Source organism: Sander lucioperca, chromosome 3 (assembly GCF_008315115.2).
Source record: "Sander lucioperca isolate FBNREF2018 chromosome 3, SLUC_FBN_1.2, whole genome shotgun sequence".
Lineage (NCBI taxonomy): Eukaryota > Metazoa > Chordata > Actinopteri > Perciformes > Percidae > Sander > Sander lucioperca.
Genome location: NC_050175.1, coordinates 1,421,131 through 1,442,475, shown reverse-complemented (window position 1 = coordinate 1,442,475; position 21,345 = coordinate 1,421,131). Strand labels below are relative to the sequence as shown.

At 40.4% G+C, this 21,345-nt stretch overlaps 2 protein-coding genes across 2 annotated transcripts; both read right to left on the bottom strand.

Annotated features, from left to right (window-relative positions):
• Positions 1 to 12,980: 12,980 nt before the first annotated feature.
• On the bottom strand, positions 12,981 to 14,205 carry LOC116057374 (high choriolytic enzyme 1-like). Its single transcript, XM_035999848.1, has 2 exons — positions 13,540 to 14,205; positions 12,981 to 13,008 (listed from the first exon to the last, which is right to left on the bottom strand). Exons 1-2 carry the CDS (start codon positions 14,115 to 14,117, stop codon positions 12,981 to 12,983), a joined length of 606 nt encoding a protein of 201 aa, XP_035855741.1. The 5' UTR covers positions 14,118 to 14,205.
• A 2,398-nt stretch (positions 14,206 to 16,603) lies between these two features.
• On the bottom strand, positions 16,604 to 17,477 carry LOC116057007 (high choriolytic enzyme 1-like). The gene has a single exon (XM_031309427.2). The coding sequence runs from the start codon at positions 17,387 to 17,389 to the stop codon at positions 16,604 to 16,606; it is 786 nt and encodes a 261-aa protein (XP_031165287.2). The 5' UTR covers positions 17,390 to 17,477.
• Positions 17,478 to 21,345: the final 3,868 nt, after the last annotated feature.

Below are 21,345 nucleotides of genomic sequence, written 5' to 3'. Positions count from 1 at the left end.
AATCCCTCCACCTAGTCCTGGGTCTTCCCCGAGGCCTCCTCCCAGCTGGACGTGCCTGGAACACCTCCCTAGGGAGGCGCCCAGGGGGCATCCTTACCAGATGCCCGAACCACCTCAACTGGCTCCTTTCGACGCGAAGGAGCAGCGGCTCTACTCCGAGCTCCTCACGGATGACTGAGCTTCTCACCCTATCTCTAAGGGAGACGCCAGCCACCCTCCTGAGGAAACCCATTTCAGCCGCTTTTGACCATATGGCCTTAGCAATAAACAAGCCGTTCTTTAATGTCACCAACTGTTGTTTAGTACCCCTTTTTTTTTTCTTTTCTTTTTTTACTTTCTTAAAAAGTATCAGTTCAGGCACCGTTAATTATGTATGCGATTCATTTCGATTAATTAATTACAGAGTATGTAATTAATTAGATTAATTTTTTTAATCGATTGACAGCCCTAGTTTTAATACATCTAATGGATGAGTCTCTATTACGTAAAGGCCAGAGTTAGCTGAGGTACAATGTAGGAAAGAACAAACCCCAAGGGATGAAGCTATGGTTAGCATGCAGCTGTTTTATTACCTATTACCAAATTATTGGTAACACAATTTATTTATATGTATTGGATTTCAGCTGGATCTAATAATTTTGTGTTGTGAAATAATTTAGTTTTGCCAAACTGTGGTTTATATTCTGATATATACTCTGTCTTCTTTCCAGCTCTCAGCGAAGGTGGTCGCTTTTTCTCCCTCTCCCTCCCAGGGCTACCCTGCTTGCTATCTTGTCTTGTGTTGTCTACTGTTAACTTTTTAGAGACTCTCCCTGCAAGGCTCTACAAATACCTAAAAATCATGGAATTGATTAACTGGTCTCTCAACGCAATTGTCACTGTGTTCTCGAGGAGGAGCACTGGTTCGGGTGAGCCAGCATGTCCTGACGGGACGTTTGCTGCGGGGTATACGATGGACGGCTGGGAGAAACGGCGTGTCGTGTGTCTCTCTACTCTTTCCGTGGAGGACGTTGAGGATATCTACCTATTTGGAACCCTGATAACTGGAATGTTGCTGATTGGAGGATGCTTCGCTCTGGTTTATCGAAGAATTGGAAAGACTTTGGTAGCTGTCCAAAGCCCAAGGAAGCTGCCTGGCCTGACTAAAGCTGTCGGAAAAGCGATCAGTTTGCAAAACTGGGACTATTAATCGCGTGATGGAAAACAACATGGTAATGATGACCCGCGGCTTGGTTACCATCATGAGGAAGGTCATGGATTTGGAAACTAAAATTGACCAGTTGAACAGTGTGTAGTTGGACAATAGAATGAATGTTTAAATTAGAGCAGCCATTCGTGTAGACAAAACACATTTTATCTTTCGGCTCCCTTATCCTGAACGGCCTTGCCAAGGCCATTTCTTGGAACAAACAGTCACCCTGTTGGGGCTCTGCAAGCGAGACTCTCTTGGTTCCTCCCCCGTCTTCCCCACTGCCTGCTGATTGTCGTATCGGCTCTGGACTGTTCAAGGGTGTCACCACGGCAACGTGCTGTGTCACCACGGCAACGTGCTGTGTTTTCGCTATAACATTCTGCGGACTGGGACACTAGTGGGACTGCCGGGCTGTGCGTTTCTCAGCAGGCCAAACTCCACAACCTACCCTCCCCCGAGTCCACGCCTTCGCCGCTAAATGTGCAACTGTACATTTATGTTATGTTATGTTCAGCAGTGCAAATGTACTGCTTGTGTGCTATGTGCTGAGGTGTTTTTTTCCTGTTCCCACACTGTTCTTATCTTTATGAGGATAGTCTGGGAGTTGTTTTTTTTCCCCCTCTCCTCTCCTCATGTCATGCTGTATCTGTCCCTGCTATGTTATGTTATGTATGTGATTATTATTATTATTCAGTCAACTAATAAGCAAAATACCAGTGCAACAGTGCAAATATACTGTTTGCGTGCTTTAAATGTGCTCCTGCGAGAGTTGTGTTGAATGTTTTGGATGTAAAGCGCTTTGAGCTGCAATCGATGTATGAAAGGCGCTATACAAATAAAGCTATCTATCTATCTATCTATCTACTCTTGTTTCCAGTTCACACATTGGATAAATAAATATACCATTGATGTCTCCAGCTAGCACCAGATGGCTCCAACAGCTCAATCTCTACCTAATAGAATTCTGTTAAATGAGCCCAGAATCCCAAACTCACTAGAGATGAATTGCTGTGGCCATGCAAGAGACAGGGCCACAAATCAAAGCAGGTTACGCTCCCCTTACACTATAAAATAAATGCATCACAAGCATGAATCAGACACAACCTTTACACCAAGTGTGATGCTAAAAGTTTGGCTAACGGTGAAGTAAAGACAAGATTTAGGATTAGCTTAATGCAATAAACCTTAAGGTTTGACAATGTAGCTATTTGGTGTGTTTTCGTAATGGGGGAATGAACAAATCATGTCAAAAGTGGAAGTTACTTCCCTCTGGACTACGTCTATGTTCAAATGTTTTTTGGTTGGGTAAACACATAGGCATAATTTATTTTGATAATAATCAAAACTGGCCAGTGCAACCACCCCAAATATCTTACCATAGTGATGAATGAAAACATAACAATTAATAATACATGATAAATGGTTGGCTTTCATGATTCAATGTAATTAGCAAGCAAAGAAAAACATTTTTTTCACAAGACCCCCATTCATTTTCGGTCATTTATAGCTTTAATGCTAAAGCCGTTTTAGCTTTCCCATGATGCTCTGGGAGAGCCTTTTTGACAAATACAAATTTGACTGACCCACAATGCTGCAAAATATTTTACAGAATATAATGGAAATAAGTACAGTTAAATTGTAGCATGACTATCAAAGGGCTGGATATACATATTTATTTTACTATTTTACTTTACTAACAACAGATTGATACATTACAAATGTGGTGCTTTAATACAAAGTGGATGATTTAATGCTATTCAACTGAACTAGTTGAGATATGTAGAGCATGTTGTTTTGCTGTCTCTTAAAATTAAGGTGAAACTGCCTGGGCATACATGTCCCGGGACCTTCCTAGATAGGTAAACAGATTTTCCTTTTATGTATTGGGTAGGTACCTTTGCTTATTTCATAAAAGTTCCCAGTAGAACTATACCAGCCAGCCATTGATTTGGACAACCTGAATACCATCAGTCAGACAGACTCTGCCTTCTGATCAGTGTGGGTCTTCTGCCATGACTTGACCAGAAATATGCTGTGAGAAAGTGCAGTGAATGTCTTTGTCTCTTCTCTTCTCTTCATTGCTTTCTGATAGCAGGGATACACAACAGTGACCAGGATGCTTTGGTGTTTCACCTCACCTGTGAGACTTGCTGACTGGGCGGTGATCTAAGTGTCTGTCAGAAGCAAAGAACCAGAGCTGACCAAACCACTGACATCAGCTAAATTCTTTCGGTCAGGCCTTGTATAACTTTTGGTCAGGCCTTGTATAACTCTTAGAGCCAGGGAGAAGGGTATGGATAAAAGTATCCATTACATGGATGATGTTATAACAAAAGATCCATGTTATAACAAAAGATCACGGTAGCCAACAACAGTTTACTGTTTGACAATACAGTGACAATCTATATTTATTTCTATATCAGGTAAGTATAAAGCAATTCATTACATACTCTCATTTAATTGGACAATCTTTGCTCCAACCCCCACCCATTCTTGTAGCCTGTAGCTATGAGTGTGGCATAGTGACTGAAGAAAATTGAGATTGCAGATCCAAACAGCCTAAATGATGTGTCTAAGGAGATTTATGGGAGCTCAGAAATCCAAGAAGACCAAAGCATGTTGCTTCAGGCACCCGTGAAAGATGCCATCATGGCGCCTCTCTTTGGAAGTGTGCTGGGCACGCCTAATTGTTAGGATAATCTGAGGTAAATTTAAATTATGCAAGAAATGTTACATCTCCCAACCCGTCCAGGGAGAGTTTAGGATTAATGCATGCTATGTAACAATATAAACAAGTATATAAGTATGTGACATTTATATCTAATAGCTATATAACACCAGAGACTATCTTGCGATGGGATCACACCAGCCGCTACGCCAAATCGTGCCAGGGGCGTAAAGTGGAGGGGCACATAGCCCCATCCCTACTTCCTACCCCAATTGGGTATTTGATCATGAAAGGAAAATCAAAAAAACATTAATCATTTCAAAGCTGACAGAAGATGTAATGATGAGAGGCCAGTCTTTAATGCTTCCAGGAGGCAGGAACTCTGCGTGCCAGTCCGCCTCAGAGCTCACTTCAGACTTCCAGTGTATCCAATGTAGAATGCTGATGTAAGATTTACGCACCAAACTCTACCAATTCCACCAATCCGACCTGGAACTTTGTGTTCTTATTGGACTTTTTGGCCAACTTCTCTTATTGGTCTCAGGATGTTTGGTGTCACCATAATTTTGGATTCATTAATCCCTCCTTGAACATCTTAGTTATTTGGCATAATGACATTGTTAACTTATTATTTATTTATTTAATGTATTCATTAACTTTTAAAGAGCTTTGTTTATAGGCAGAGGGAAATATAGATACAGCTTTAATTTAAAATAATTTATTGCATTATTTATTTATAACAGAATGTACAGAATTCTGACTTATGGTAAAGCAAAAAAAAAATATATAGCAGAAAAACTAGACTTAAATTGGTTCCTTCTGTTGACTTTGATGTTGGATTTTTGTTGTTGATTTTTAATGAAGCTAAGCAAAGGTTTAGTCAGGAAGACTCGTTATGAGCTCATTCATTCACACTCTCTCTCCTGCTTCGACTCAATCAGCTGACTATGGGAGATCACTCTTTCACTTAAGCCTATCAGATTTAGCCACAATCTCCCTGAATGAATCATTTTATTGCTGTCACATTTTAAAACTGCTCCTCTCTCTGCTGCTGTCAGTTGTCATTTCCATGCAAAATCGATGCAACCCTCTTTCACCCCATTCATGTCCAGTTCTCATCACATCCAGTGCCCAGGGTTCCTTCCACTGAGCTCATCAGAAACTCCACATCTCATCCATCCACATCTCCAGCCAACTCTCTTCTTTACATGATCCAGAAAATCAAGGGGAAGTCCAAGTCAAGAGATTAAACCAAGTCCCTTCAATGCAACAAAGAGAAACCTTTATCTAAAAAAGATTCTACAAAACAATGTGTGCAGGATACAGTATATCGACGACGTCTCATTTCTGAGATTGTTCAGGTGCCGCCGGAAAATTCCGCCGGATGTCCCTCATTTCAGCCGGATGTCCGCCACCTTCCTCTTTCTTTGTGTTGTAACTTTAAACTCTGGTGGATTTGTGAGGACTATGGTTAACTGCTCCTCAGATCTCTGCAGGGTAAATCCAGACAGCTAGCTAGACTATCTGTCCAATCTGAGTTTTCTGTTGCGCGACTAAAACAACCTTTGAACGTACACATGTTCCACCAAAACAAGTTCCTTCCCGAGGCTATTTTGCAGCAGCACCGTTGCGCCGTCCGCCGCTTACCGCCGGCCAAGACAATTGTGATTGGTTTAAAGAAATACAATTAAACCAGATCACGTTTTTCTCCCATCCCAGAATGCTGTGCAGATTAGCCAGACCCTCCTCAGCAGCGCTGTGGAAATAGGTCAGGCAATGCGAGACTAGTGCAGAAGTGACCAATAATGCACAATCAACCTGTAATTCTTGCTAACATTAGTTAAGCATGTCCAAGCATTATGTTGAATAGTATAAATGCAAGACCCAGAGGGATATAACAATTATAAATGACGGATTGGTTCTGACTACTCTATAATGTGCACTTCTCCGACTCTCCCACTGCAATTGGGAGAGTCGGGACTTTTCCTGGTGGGCTGGTAGTGTTTCGAGGCCGCGAGGGCTGGTCTGATAATAGTTATACATTGCAAGTTCTTAGCAACACCATCCGGCGGCCTGGTGTGCGGCTGCTGCCCGCTGCTCAACCCGTACGGTGGGCCGCAGCAGCCTCTTATTTCAATACAAACACAGGCTAATCAGAAAGCACTAACAAAGTGCAGGTCACAACCCTGTCTAGGATTTTCAGAAATATAGGGTGATCAGTGAGTGGCCCCTCCCCAAATGGCATAGCCTTGGTCGGCCTATGATGTAAAGCGTTTGGAAGTCTATCGGTAACATTAACAGACAGTGTGTGAGTCTAATGATGGAAAGTCAAAAAAGAAAAGGGAAAGGTGGCGCTGAGAAGGTCAGACTCAAAAGGAAAAAAAATGATGGAGGAGGAGGCAGCGAAATTCTCCAAAATAACGGACATGTTCTGGGCATCAACGAGTAAAGATACTACAGGTGAAATAAGCTAACTTTGCTAAGCACCTAATGTCACATCTAGGCACAGATTGGAATTACCAGCTACCAGCCAGCCAAAAGCTTGTGAAATTTGAAAGTAGCTTGTGGTAAATATGAGACCAATTCTATTGAGTGGCTCTTGAATTTGTCCTTCAGTGGTTGGCAGATGTTCCTAGTTTTAAAAATGAGTAACTTCCCTTGGCTGCTGCTATGTTAAATGTATAAGGATTATGACGCTAACACTAGCAGAAGCTAATGCATGTTTGAGCAAGGTGACCGTGAAAATTCACGACATGGCCGTTGCATGTGGAATTCTATCACACAAGCTTATGTTGCTGTGCTGTGTGTTGTTCATTCATTCACCGGACCATCCGGCTGCTGTGTTGAACAGGATGGAGTGGATGATCTGAGTCTCTGTCAGAGCCTCTGAGGGGACCAGAACATTTTATCGCTGATGTTTGTCATCTCATAACCAGTCCCTCTGAGTCCTCCGGAGACCCTGAAGCTGTTGCGCTGTTACCAGAGCAGTCTGTACATCTGGTCAAGGGCATTGATGTTACTCTGTCTAATGAACTGACTGACAGAATGGCTATTGGCTAAATGAAAAAATGAAAAACACACAACCATAGTCACTCATGACAATACTGTTGTTCTGGTTTGTCACCTGTATCAGTATCACTGATACTGGAGCTGTAATCCTATTTTCAGCCAAGACTGAAAGAGTGTGTTTGATGACTGTTATTGCTGACATTGTTTTGGACTTGGCCCACATTATTTTCTCATCTCTTCTCAGCTGGAGAATGCCAACTCATTCACTGCTCACTGATCCTTCCCAGGCCTGTCCACTTGTATCACGTCTTGTCTACTGAGATCACATTGACCGATGAGCGCATTATCACAAAGGCCTCTTTTGAACATGTATCCCAGTCGTGAGGCTCACAGAACAGATGCACGTACCTGTAGCTCGCTAAAAGACAGCTGCTGAATCCAAGAAACGTACATGTTTTGCGTTTGCCTAATTACAGCTGCCAATTCAATGTCCTGACATGAAACCCACACAGATGTACTGGCTATGTAGAGTGAAAACTTGTCTGTGTTGAAGACAGTACAGTGTTACAGACCAGTGGCTCTGTGAAAATAGTGCTTTCCCTTACAGAATCAATTCAAAATTGTGCTGTTTCATAGAGCTGAATCAGCTAACTGCTCTGGTCTACAGCTTTCAGCCTCTGGTTAAATAACCACTTCTTATTGGGTCAGCTTAGGTCTCTTATACTGAGATATTATTAGCCTGGATATATTCTCTGGCCTACATTGGCTATGATTAGGCCCTGTGGCTGTTTGCTTTTCCACATGGATTCAAATATGTGGAGTCTAGTACATATATTACAATAGGTTGAGTGGAGTTATTTGAGTCCATATTTTGTAGTGGGGGAGCAGGGGAATGCCTCATTTTTAGTGTGCTGCAGACAAGTGTACACCGCCTCATTACTTACTGTGATTTGTTTGTGCAGTTTTGGGCAAGAAAACAACTTTGAAATAGTCTTTCAGTAGGTTTAAATTCAGAGAAAGAAGTGAATTTGCTTGATTCGTGCCAGCCCTTTTTTCCCAAAAGATTAAAATCTGGCTTTGGAACCAAATTGGGTTGAAGACTTTGCATTCTCTCTGCAGAGAAACCACTTTACAACACAGACTAATGCAATTCTGTCTGTCAAACATTGGTGCAGATAAAGTGCAGAGATAGCTGAAAGTCATTACATCTACACCCAGTCCTCATTTTCCAGATGCAGGTTGCTACAATCATTGGTAATTTGTTTTGTCATGTCAATGTGGCATTTAACACATCTACAGTGACCTTTCCGAATATGTCAACACTATCAGGAACTCGACTGCACTTTGAGTTCTGCTGCAAAGTAAAGCTGGAGATTGTCATGTGAATGTATTCATTGATTTGTCCAAGTCAGTTTACACTTATCTTAGCTAAATTGAATTCAACAATGTGAGATAAATATAGAAACCTTTAATCATAATTTGTCCTTGGTCATAGTAATCAATTAATTCATCTCTATAAAGATAAATGTGATTTTCTATTTTTCTTTGTCAACAAATTCCTTGAAAAGATTGTACTTACAAGTGTGTGTAAACACAAAGCCTCACAGCTTATTTCTCTCCCAGGGGTTTTCAAAGTCTGACAGTGTCTGACAGAAGGGTTTTATTCGGGCTTCAGTCTATACATGCAGTTAATGGATACAGGCACACAGAACTCAAGGCTCGGTTGGCAACGATTAGCTCTCATTAGCCGTTAGCTCCGGTTAGCGGTTAGCTCCGTTATAAAGATATGGAGTGGAGGAGCTGCCACTGAGAGGGGTAACAATCAGACTGATAAATGTCGTTCGGGGAGCTTTCACAGCAGCGTGGCCGCGGTGTTTCAACAGTTTTATTAGTACAGTTAATCCCACGGCAAGAACACCAGCAACTAGCTAACGTAACGATAGCCTCTCTGAACAAGTGCACACGACAGCACGCAACTTCACGAGGGGGAGGGGCTGGAGGCAGCTCCTCTCTGTGCACTGTAAAAAAAATACACTGTTGTGTGTGTGTGTGTGTGTGTGTGTATATATAGATATATACTATATTTTTACTTATTTAACTGTCTAGTGTGTAATTGTGTGTTCATACTATAAATTATTATATTACTATTCTTTGTTGAATAATACAGAAGACAAAGAGCTTAAAAAAATAATCGAATATCGAATCGCAATCGCAATATTTGGGAAAAAAAATCGCAATTAGATTATTTTCAAAAATCGTTCAGCCCTAATATATATATATATTTTTTTTGTTTTTTTTGTTTAATGGGATACATATATATATGAAATACTTTTGTGTTTTTATTTTTCATCTTTTGCATTTTTCTGTTGCACATGATTTTAAGGTTTGTGTTTGTTGTGTAGTGTAGCCAGTGTCAAACGAAAGGAAGGCAGACTTTTTGAATTCCAATGAATGCATTTTTATTTACAATGTGGCCAAAGACACGTATAAATGAGACAACAAAGTTTAAAAAAAAACATGTCTGAAGAAAAGTTGAGTCCACTTGTACCCAGATTTGAACATAAAAAAACATCTCTAAAATTCTCTAAAAACTAAAAACATCTAACATGCTGCTCTACACAATTAAAGAACACTTTACAAAGTAAGTAACTTCCCCAGTTACCCCTCAAATGCATTAAACAAACAATGGTCACTACAAACACGAAAATCCCACCAGTTGGTTCGGTCCAGCGATGTCAGTGATGACATCATCAACATGACTACACAGGAAATGCTTGGCGGCTCCTCCCAAAACATTTCTGAATAGTGGACCAAACAAAGGAACAAAGGAAAGGTGAGTATGAAGAAACGTTAACTGTTCAAACCTGCAACTCAATAAATCTAACTGAAACTAAACTGTGGTTGTGTGTTTGCTTTAAAGGTCCAATGTGTAGGAATTTCTCCCATCTAGCGTTGAGATCATATATCGCAATCAACTCTCTCACGCCATGCAGTTCAAAGTACGTATCACAGCTACGGTAGCCTTCACGCTTCAAAAAGCCAGTCTCTTGCTCTTTTCAATCTCCTTTTGCTTTTTCTGGGCAAAGAAGAAGACTCCTGTTCCTGAAATTTGGATTTTGAATATGTGTGGTCCTCCATGTTTCCTTCTTCAAACTCCCCGGGGCCGGGAAGCTACGATACCCATTAGCAGCATTAGCAGCACCTGTGAGTTTATCATGTGACAGCGAAAACGTGAAAGGCAGAGCAGTATGTCCTGTATGTCCCTTACCGGCTAACGTATTTCAAGATGGAGCATGAATATGGAGCGTCTACCCCAGTTCATGCAAATGTAAAATTTCAAGCCAAAAGGAATACTTGGAATTGATGGTGGAGGTAAATATTCATGAAAAAGGAAAGGTTTGTGAATGGGCAACACAGATTTAGATAATGAACAACTAAACACGTTACACACTGGACCTTTAAATAAACGTGTGTGCGTGTGTGTGTGTGTGTGCGTGTGTGTGTGTGTGTGTGTGTGTGTGTGTGTGTGTGTGTGTGTGTGTGTGTGTGTGTGAGAGATGTGTGTGTGGTTGCCAGTGTGTTGTGCACCTTGTATGTTTCTTCACCATTTAATATCTGTCTACAGATGAAAGGACTGTGTAGGATCAAAAGAAGGTTTGAAAAAGCCTCAGTAAGGAGATGCCACACCGTGCTGACACAAAATGTCAACTTTGAAAACATCGAAGTTTGAAGGGACAAAATTAGTTTTCTGGGGCTGTTTTTTGTGTCCTGTCAGATGTGGAGATGTGGACATTCAGATGAAGGTTGATTAGATAGATAAATAAATAGATATGCTTGAAATTTTGGGTGTGAATGCTGCATTCAACTACTTTTTCCTTGAGCAAGGCATCAAACCTGCTCAAGCAACAGCCTTGCTGTAAACTGGCTTTGTGTGTTATACATTAATGTCTCTGAGACGGTTTGCAGAGGGGAATCTAGCTCCTCAGTTAAACCAGTAAGTTGCACCCTTAAATAGTATGTATACTGTAGTCCTGTATTTGTTGAGGAATGAGGGGGATGCTTTTCTCATTTCCTTCCCCAGTCTCTCAGGGGGGTTGGATCTGTGACCTCCCTTTCATCTCTAGACCAGGATACGACAGGACAAAATGAAACTTTAATGATCCTAGTGGGGGAATCTTGTCAAAGCAGGAAGTAGTAGTAGACACAGGAGAGAAAAAAGGAATACAATTAATGTAAGCACTTTGCATGAATGACAAAAACAGTGTAGATAGAAGTTTGGTGGAGTACAGATATATGCTATTGGGACAGAATAGAACAACATAGTTAGGTGCTTTGCTGCCATCTATTGGCATCACAAAGGGCTTGGGTACATGTAGTCTTAATAGCCTCAATGCTAAATAGAATAGGCTTTTTTTCACAGAGAACAATGGAACTTATTATAGTAGGGTGACATGTTAAAAATGCATTTTGTATTTAGCAATATGGTTCTAGAAACAAATGTGTTCAAGTCTTTTTGTATGTGTTGGCAGTGGTGTTAATGTGCTGCTCTTTAAAAGCTGCTTCTTTAAGCCCCAACTACCCCCAAACAACAACACTAAACACTATTACCAGTCTAATAGAAGCATGATCACCTGGGAGGTTTCCAACACATGGACAACTCTTAACTATTACATTTTAAACTGTATGTATTTGACTGGTTTAATACCTGAAATTTTACAAGTGTGTATTTTTTATAAATGTGATTGTGTTGCTTGTTGTAAGATATTGTTTGCACACTCAATACTTTAAGTCTAAAGATACCCCATTTACATTCAATTTAACTCACAGGTAGAATGATATAACTTAGGCATATTTAGGCATATCTAGAACAATTTTAAAGGAACATTCCATTTTATGCTACTTTATACTTCTCTACATTTCAGAGGTAAATATTGTACTTTTGAATCCACATTTACTTGGCAGCTACACTTACTTTTCAGATTAAGATTTTACAAATGAAACATGATCATCTAAAATATTATGCAGTGTTAAAGATTAAAGGATGCCACAGTGTATAAAGTAGTTAACAGTACAGTAATAATAATAATAATAATAATACAATGCATTAACAATAATAATAATTTAATATTATAATTACACTTACAGAGGCAGTTATAGCACAATTAATACATGATACTTGAAGTGCATTTAGAGGATAATACTTTTTATTGAGTAAGATTTTGTATGCTTGGATTTTATTTGTAACAGAGTCTTTTATTTAGATACATTGACTTAAGGGATGTGGATACCTGTTTCATTACTGAATCACAGATTCCATTTCAGTTAATGGTAATGAAATAATGATAATGAGAAAATGAAATTGAACTGATCGGACTGTCTCTGTGTAAGCCCTGTGACTGACTGGCGACCTGACCGGATGGTACCGCACCTCTCACACTATGTAAGCTGTGATTGGCTCCAGCCCCCACAAAATGATACACTGGTATAGCTAATGGATGTATAGATGTTGAATCCTTAACTGACATTAACTTCAGTGACCTCCAGAGGGCACTACAGTACAGTGTATAAAATGTAAATGTGAATATACGCATCAATATTTACATTTGAGGCACTAAGCTTACCAGATCTAGAGATGCTGCAATGACAGGCCTATGCATATATGATTCTTCTCCTACGTCATGTTATCATTTGTAATAATCAGTGCAATGATAACAGGCTTCTGCTCTGCCTTCTTTGCTGTTTTTGTGCTTAATCAGGCCAACATCATAGAAAATAGGATATTTATTTGATTGTTTGTCACCTGATCAGATTTACATCATTAAAAATGTGTGTGCTGTGATGGCTGTAGTGGTATGTGTTTAACAGAACAGAAGTTTAAGAACAAAGCTTTCACTGCGTGAACTTTTACTACTACTTTACTAATGTTGCACATGGTTAATTGGTCTGACTGGTACTACAGTTCCACAAACAACTGCTGGTGGTGTAGGATATATTTTCTGTGAGGGACATCTTTGCAGAACAGAGCTGAGTTTTAGAGGCAGCTTTCTGCCTGTCTGCTGTATCAGGTAGGAGGGTCCTCCATATGAATTGTGGAGCCTGTAGGAATTGTACTCACTTCATGGCAGAGATAGTTGGCAGGCTGGTGAGGTGAGGTGAGAGATACCACATGAAGATGAAAACAGATGGGCTGAACATGAAATGGCTGCCTCTCATTGGAATAAAGGGTAAAATATCTGTTACAACCCCACAGTTCATTCAAGGTGCATGAACCAGAGAAAACCCAGAGCAAGCAATAACTCAACCACTATTAGACACCATAGACTACATTCTGTAAACATTGTCTTTAAGGCTAATATCTATTGTCACTTGCATTAAAACAGCAGATGAAGCCCCCCACTGTCACCCACCCACGCACATCACACCCCAACTGGGCTATTGGATCTGAACACCTGTTTCATTGTGGAGCTAAAAACAGGAAGGGCTCTTCAGATGTCTCTCTGACGGTTAGTGTTCCTGTTACTTTACAGTAGTTTACACCTTTAGATACGGTGCCACCCTCCAGTTTTGTTTTCATGGTATTTGTGAGTCCCAGAATTCCATGTGTACTATTGTATGTATGAGTACACACACAAAAACATACAAATAACAAGAAGATGATAAACCATTTTGCATTGGGTCGATGTTATCCCAATTGATCGTGACGTAGTTGTCGCGATCGCTCCTGGTCTGTTCATGCTGGAAGCCCAGAGCGTGGTTGACCTCGTGCTGGATGATGCCGTAGTAGAGGCAGCCCTGCCTGTTGAGGGAGAGAACCTGACTGCCTCCCACTTTGCCCAGTTCGGAGAAACATCCTTCTTTGTTCTCCACACTGATGTAGTCGTTCTCGTTCTTACGGGGGACGAAGCGGATACAGGTTTTGCTGTGGAAGCCCTGCATGGCGTTGACAATCAGCTGCTTCTCTGAGCTGGTGAACTCACTGCTCACGGTGAAGGGGACCGTCACCAGGCTGCTGGAGTTTTTCTTCCAGAAGCAGTTCTGGGTATAGCACATCATGGCGTTTCTGGTTCTGGGAGCCAGCAGGTCTCCTTCCAGCAGGATCTCATTGCTGCCGTTGTTGGATCTCAGAATCCTGGTGGTGATGTCGACGGTGTCTGGGGCTTTTTCTTCTTTGCCTCCGTCCTCCTGGAGAGGAAGTGCCTGAGAGAGGCCGAGCAGGAGCAGCAGCAGCAGGCTGGCAGAGGGAGTCATCTTCAGGGTCGGTCTGGAGGCTGTGGAGCTTCTCTGGAGAGCTGCTGTGGAGAGACTCCTTGAAGCTTGGTGTTTGACTCAGTTCAGTCCAGGGTCTTTATACTCTCCTCTACAGGTGTGTCTGCAGGAGGCTTATGGGTTGGGGTCTACACTGCTAGGCCTGAACAAACCTCTGAAGGGAGGACTCCACAGACAAGCCTACTTTTTAAACATGGTTGTTATCTCTGGTCATGAGATGGATGAACACAGCTTAACAGTGGTTAACCAGGTTGCATTTGTTAAGCTAAACACTTCATATGTGGTGTCACATTACTTTCTCTTTATCAAACCAAACTAATTTAAACAGAGTAATGTATTTGTTCTTTTGAAACTTCATTCTGATATTTGTTCCATACAATTAAATAAAATTGCTTGTATGATTGATGAAAGTAAGGATGTAATGAAATACAAATATATTATTCAGATAGGAACAGATAATGCACTCTAAACTGATATGAACAACAATAATAGTAAAAATAAACTCATAACTTCAGCTATTGGCTTATGTTTGCTTTGTCTACAATCATTTTTTAACATGATAGCAGGCTAACATTTGCAATTACTATAAGATGATGAAAGTGAATACAATTGATCGTCAGAGGGACATGAATGTGTACCAAGTTTCATGGCAATCCATCCAATATTTGTTAGGATATTTCACTCAAAAGCATAAATGTCAACCTCATGGTGGCTCTAGAGGAAAGGTCAGAGGGTTCACCAAAGTCAGTAGGATTCATCTCTGGGAGCGATAAATGTGTTTACATAATTTTGTGTCAATCCATCAAGTAGATACTGAGATATTTTACAGGATGAGGGAAAGCTTTGACCTGCTAGTAGAGCTACATGGCAGGGGAGGGGATCACCACATTTTGTAGGAATCATCTTCTTGGGACCACAAATGTCTGTACAAACTTTAATAGCAATAATTCAATTGCTGTTGAAGTATTTCAGTCTGGACCAAAGTGATTGACATTATCATCCCTAGAGCCACGCTGCTAGCATGGCTAACAAATCCAGAAGGTCATATACAACATTTACTGCTGTTGGTGTTTCCAGAAATCTCAGAGTTATTTTGTTGAAAAGTTTTAAGGTGTATACCTCTGTGACTCAGTTATTATGGTTATACACAAGAGGCACAAACTGGGGCTAACATTAAATGAGGTTCATCCTCAATCATATTTTGTCTTCAGCAAAGTTTTTGTTCAATGCAGAACAAAGATTGAGTGATGTTACATGGTTGATATTTTTTAAGCTCAAGATCTGATAGTGAAGCTTGCAACCTGTGTGACTTGACAGAAGGGAAAATGACAAGCTGAATTAAGGGGCCATCTCAAAAGTGCGTGCATAATTGCCAAGCGAGCTTTTCAGATTTTGTCGTTAGTTTTCTATTCATTCATGAACACTTCAAACCAACTTTGTTTTCACCACAGTTGCAGATACAGAGATGGTATCTTTCTTGTTCTTAATTTAAATAATCCATTTATAGCCAGGATTCAATTAAGCCATCAAACATAATAACCATATCTAGAGTTAGACATCAGTATAGAGCAGAGTTTATTAGAGGGTCTTGTTATGTACCCTAGATATGATCAATTATCAGAGGGTCCTGTTCCTACATTGATCTGACACTTTAACAAAGAACTAGGCTGGTGAGTTGTTCTCATTGGTTAGAGATGTTGCAATAACTTGTGTGTGCTCTACAGTTTAAAACATAGCTTTTGGCTACAGATCTCCTGGCAGTTGTATTACAGCCCACTACTCTCATGACAATCATTTAGCTGCAAATAATATCTCAGAGCTGGGCCAGTATGGGATATATTGTATACATGTAGTTTATATATGGTGTCGCATCCCAGAATATACTACAGATGTAAAAATGTATTTTGCAATGCTAAAAATATGTCTAATAATGTGTGCTTTACAATAATGTATTTTTACATCCTATGATATTGTTCCTAAGAATTATTGACAATATTATATTTTGAGCATTATCTTTATGTATTTTATAAAATTTTTGTGGCACAATATGTTGTTGTCATCCTGAGTGCATTTTTTGATCTGGACTATTTTTCTCACTGTTTGGCCAATCGGCTTTTGTGTCAGTCCCTTGAAATTGAAATGGAAGTTGTCTGGCCATATTTTGCACAAATATTCAACAATCATTGAGCAATCAATGCCATTACTCAGTGACTGCACATTTGTGCTAATGTGTGCACATGTAAAATAGTTGCAGGGCCAGAAGTAGAGAAAATAATTAGTCAGCAATCAATAAGTTTGCATTACCTTTATTACAGATAAGTTAGGCATTCTGTTGTCTGAACATTTGAAATAATATGATGGAAAAACTAAAATGTTTAGCATTGATTCTATTGATTACATTAGCTTTTGATAAATAACAGAAAAATAATCAGAAAAATTTGAAATTGTAGCATTTAGCATTAGCATTATTAACAGCCATAGAGCTTATTGATCCTTATGATGTCCCAGGAGGACAAGCCCTGCCTCTGGCCGATCTGGACGTTAGGGTTGGGGATGGGGGTGATGGAGTCCTTCCCGTTGATGGAGAAGGCTGTTCTTCCATAGTGCATGATGGAGGAGTAGTCATAGGGAGTGTTCTGGTTGTTGGTGACCTGCTTGGCGAAGTTGTAGGCCATCTGAGGGTCGATGTTATCCCAATTGATCGTGACGTAGTTGTCGCGATCGCTCCTGGTCTGTTCATGCTGGAAGCCCAGAGCGTGGTTGACCTCGTGCTGGATGATGCCGTAGTAGAGGCAGCCCTGCCTGTTGAGGGAGAGAACCTGACTGCCTCCCACTTTGCCCAGTTCGGAGAAACATCCTTCTTTGTTCTCCACACTGATGTAGTCGTTCTCGTTCTTACGGGGGACGAAGCGGATACAGGTTTTGCTGTGGAAGCCCTGCATGGCGTTGACAATCAGCTGCTTCTCTGAGCTGGTGAACTCACTGCTCACGGTGAAGGGGACCGTCACCAGGCTGCTGGAGTTTTTCTTCCAGAAGCAGTTCTGGGTATAGCACATCATGGCGTTTCTGGTTCTGGGAGCCAGCAGGTCTCCTTCCAGCAGGATCTCATTGCTGCCGTTGTTGGATCTCAGAATCCTGGTGGTGATGTCGACGGTGTCTGGGGCTTTTTCTTCTTTGCCTCCGTCCTCCTGGAGAGGAAGTGCCTGAGAGAGGCCGAGCAGGAGCAGCAGCAGCAGGCTGGCAGAGGGAGTCATCTTCAGGGTCGGTCTGGAGGCTGTGGAGCTTCTCTGGAGAGCTGCTGTGGAGAGACTCCTTGAAGCTTGGTGTTTGACTCAGTTCAGTCCAGGGTCTTTATACTCTCCTCTACAGGTGTGTCTGCAGGAGGCTTATGGGTTGGGGTCTACACTGCTAGGCCTGAACAAACCTCTGAAGGGAGGACTCCACAGACAAGCCTACTTTTTAAACATGGTTGTTATCTCTGGTCATGAGATGGATGAACACAGCTTAACAGTGGTTAACCAGGTTGCATTTGTTAAGCTAAACACTTCATATGTGGTGTCACATTACTTTCTCTTTATCAAACCAAACTAATTTAAACAGAGTAATGTATTTGTTCTTTTGAAACTTCATTCTGATATTTGTTCCATACAATTAAATAAAATTGCTTGTATGATTGATGAAAGTAAGGATGTAATGAAATACAAATATATTATTCAGATAGGAACAGATAATGCACTCTAAACTGATATGAACAACAATAATAGTAAAAATAAACTCATAACTTCAGCTATTGGCTTATGTTTGCTTTGTCTACAATCATTTTTTAACATGATAGCAGGCTAACATTTGCAATTACTATAAGATGATGAAAGTGAATACAATTGATCGTCAGAGGGACATGAATGTGTACCAAGTTTCATGGCAATCCATCCAATATTTGTTAGGATATTTCACTCAAAAGCATAAATGTCAACCTCATGGTGGCTCTAGAGGAAAGGTCAGAGGGTTCACCAAAGTCAGTAGGATTCATCTCTGGGAGCGATAAATGTGTTTACATAATTTTGTGTCAATCCATCAAGTAGATACTGAGATATTTTACAGGATGAGGGAAAGCTTTGACCTGCTAGTAGAGCTACATGGCAGGGGAGGGGATCACCACATTTTGTAGGAATCATCTTCTTGGGACCACAAATGTCTGTACAAACTTTAATAGCAATAATTCAATTGCTGTTGAAGTATTTCAGTCTGGACCAAAGTGATTGACATTATCATCCCTAGAGCCATGCTGCTAGCATGGCTAACAAATCCAGAAGGTCATATACAACATTTACTGCTGTTGGTGTTTCCAGAAATCTCAGAGTTATTTTGTTGAAAAGTTTTAAGGTGTATACCTCTGTGACTCAGTTATTATGGTTATACACAAGAGGCACAAACTGGGGCTAACATTAAATGAGGTTCATCCTCAATCATATTTTGTTTTCAGCAAAGTTTTTGTTCAATGCAGAACAAAGATTGAGTGATGTTACATGGTTGATATTTTTTAAGCTCAAGATCTGATAGTGAAGCTTGCAACCTGTGTGACTTGACAGAAGGGAAAATGACAAGCTGAATTAAGGGGCCATCTCAAAAGTGCGTGCATAATTGCCAAGCGAGCTTTTCAGATTTTGTCGTTAGTTTTCTATTCATTCATGAACACTTCAAACCAACTTTGTTTTCACCACAGTTGCAGATACAGAGATGGTATCTTTCTTGTTCTTAATTTAAATAATCCATTTATAGCCAGGATTCAATTAAGCCATCAAACATAATAATCATATCTAGAGTTAGACATCAGTATAGAGCAGAGTTTATTAGAGGGTCTTGTTATGTACCCTAGATATGATCAATTATCAGAGGGTCCTGTTCCTACATTGATCTGACACTTTAACAAAGAACTAGGCTGGTGAGTTGTTCTCATTGGTTAGAGATGTTGCAATAACTTGTGTGTGCTCTACAGTTTAAAACATAGCTTTTGGCTACAGATCTCCTGGCAGTTGTATTACAGCCCACTACTCTCATGACAATCATTTAGCTGCAAATAATATCTCAGAGCTGGGCCAGTATGGGATATATTGTATTCATGTAGTCTATATATGGTGTCGCATCCCAGAATGTATTACAGGGTGCTTTCACACCTGCCTCGTTTAGTTCGGTTAAATCGAACTAGAGGTCGTTTGCCCTGGTGGTGGGGTTTGTTTGGGCAGGTGAGAACGCGGCAATCATATCTGGCGCGCACTAAAAGCGGCCCAAACAAGCGTAGACCTGCTTGAAGAGGTGGTCTCGGTACGCTTTCAATGGAACTCTGGAGCGGTTTGTTTGTGGTGAGAATGTGATCCGTACTTGAACCGCACCAACTATACGTACTCAGTAAGTCTGAGCTAATGTCTCCTTTAGTCAGGTGTGTTTAGCAATCTGCGATGCAATCTGCGATGCAGCAGAGCAGCAAACTGTAGCAGCTTGCAGTGTTTCTATCACAGAAATAGACTGCGATCAAGCTCGCCGTCCATCACTCGTATCTCCGTGATCAAACCAGCTGCCGCTAAAGTTGGAGACCAATGCCGGTAGAGCAGAGCGAAGTCTCGGTGACCAGAGCAGACATAGTAACGTCTCTCGTGAAACAATGTCTGATCATTTTAATGAAATTAGCTGGTTTGACCATGGAGATGCAAGAAATATGCACTTGTCCAGAACACAGGACCTTCTTATTGTATTTACTTTCTTGCTCCCGCCCCCAGACATATCCGACCAATAAGAGGGCTGGACGTTCTTGCGTGATTTATAATGACACATTTTGGTACGCTTGGATTTTTCCAGGTGTGAAACCAAACCAAACCGACCGAGGGCAAATCGCTCCAAGTTTACTACCTCACCAACTGATTCAGACCAAAGCAAACGAACTACAGGTGTGAAAACACCCACAGATGTGAAAATGTATATTGCAGCGCTAAATGTCTAAACATCTTTGCTTTAAAGTATTGTGTTTTTACATCTTATGATAGTGTTTCTAAGAATTATTGACATTATATTTTGAGCATTATATGTACGTATTGTATAACAGTATTGTGTTACAATATGTTGTTGTCATCCTGAGTGCATGTTTTTTGTACTGAGCAGAGTTTATTAGATGTTTTCAAACGTCTAATAAACTCTGGTCAGTACTGGTGTCTTTCTCCAGATATTTTTATGATGTTTGGTTTGATGGTTTGGATTTGGATGGTATGGATTTGAATGGATTATTTAATTGGGGTAAAGAAAGGCTACTATCTCTGTATCTTTAACTGTGGTGTAAAAACAGCTTGTCTCAAGTGTCTATAAAATAACAGAAAGTTAACGACAAAATCTGAATAGCTCGCTTGGCAATTATGCACGCACTTTTGAGACGCTCCCTTACTTCAGCTTGTCAATTTCCCATCAACTGTCAAGTCACACAGGGTGCAAGCTTTAGTATAGGATTATGAAGTTAAATGACACCATTTAACATCAGCCATGCTTTAATTGTGCACTGAATGGATGCTAGTAGCGTGACTCTGTCAATATCGCTAACTTTGGTCCAGACTGAAATACTTCAACAGCAATTGAATTATTGCCATTAAAGTTTGTACAGACATTCATGGTCCCAAGAGGATAATTCCTACAAAATGTGGTGATCCCCTCCCCTGCCATGTAGCTCTACTTGTAGGTCAAAGCTTTCCCTCATCCTGTAAAATATCTCAGTATCTACTTGATGGATTGACACAAAATTATGTAAACACATTTGTCGTTCCCAGATAACGATAAATAAGACCCTCTAATAAACTCTGCTCTGTACGGAGCTCTGTCTTAGATATTTTTTCATAGTGTTTGATGGTCTAATTTAATACTGGTTATAAAAGCTGGTTCAGTGTTCACAATCTGTTTTAAATCTGAAATCTACCTAATTAAATATTAACTCATGCAAGTCATTTTAATGATGCTTTTAACGATTTAAATGTCCAGAGTAGAATGAACTTAAGTCGCTTCATCACCAACATGAGTTGGTTGGCTATCTCTTTTCAGGTGCTTAAAAAAGACCACATGAAAAGTGATGGCAAATGTGCTTAGTGGCCAAATGGTTATGAAACATGAATTATTTTTTTTCCACATTCCAGAATTTATTAATGTGCACCTTTCAAATTCACTGAAAAACAACCAC

What these genes read in the sequence shown, in the direction of transcription:
- LOC116057374 (XM_035999848.1), bottom strand. Translation starts at nt 14,117, where the DNA reads ATGACTCCCTCTGCCAGCCTGCTGCTGCTGCTCCTGCTCGGCCTCTCT. An exon ending in TGGGATAACATCGACCCAAT is followed by an intron (nt 13,009 to 13,539) that starts GCAAAATGGTTT and finishes TCACCTCACCAG; the next exon opens with CCTGCCAACTATCTCTGCCA.
- LOC116057007 (XM_031309427.2), bottom strand. Translation starts at nt 17,389, where the DNA reads ATGACTCCCTCTGCCAGCCTGCTGCTGCTGCTCCTGCTCGGCCTCTCT.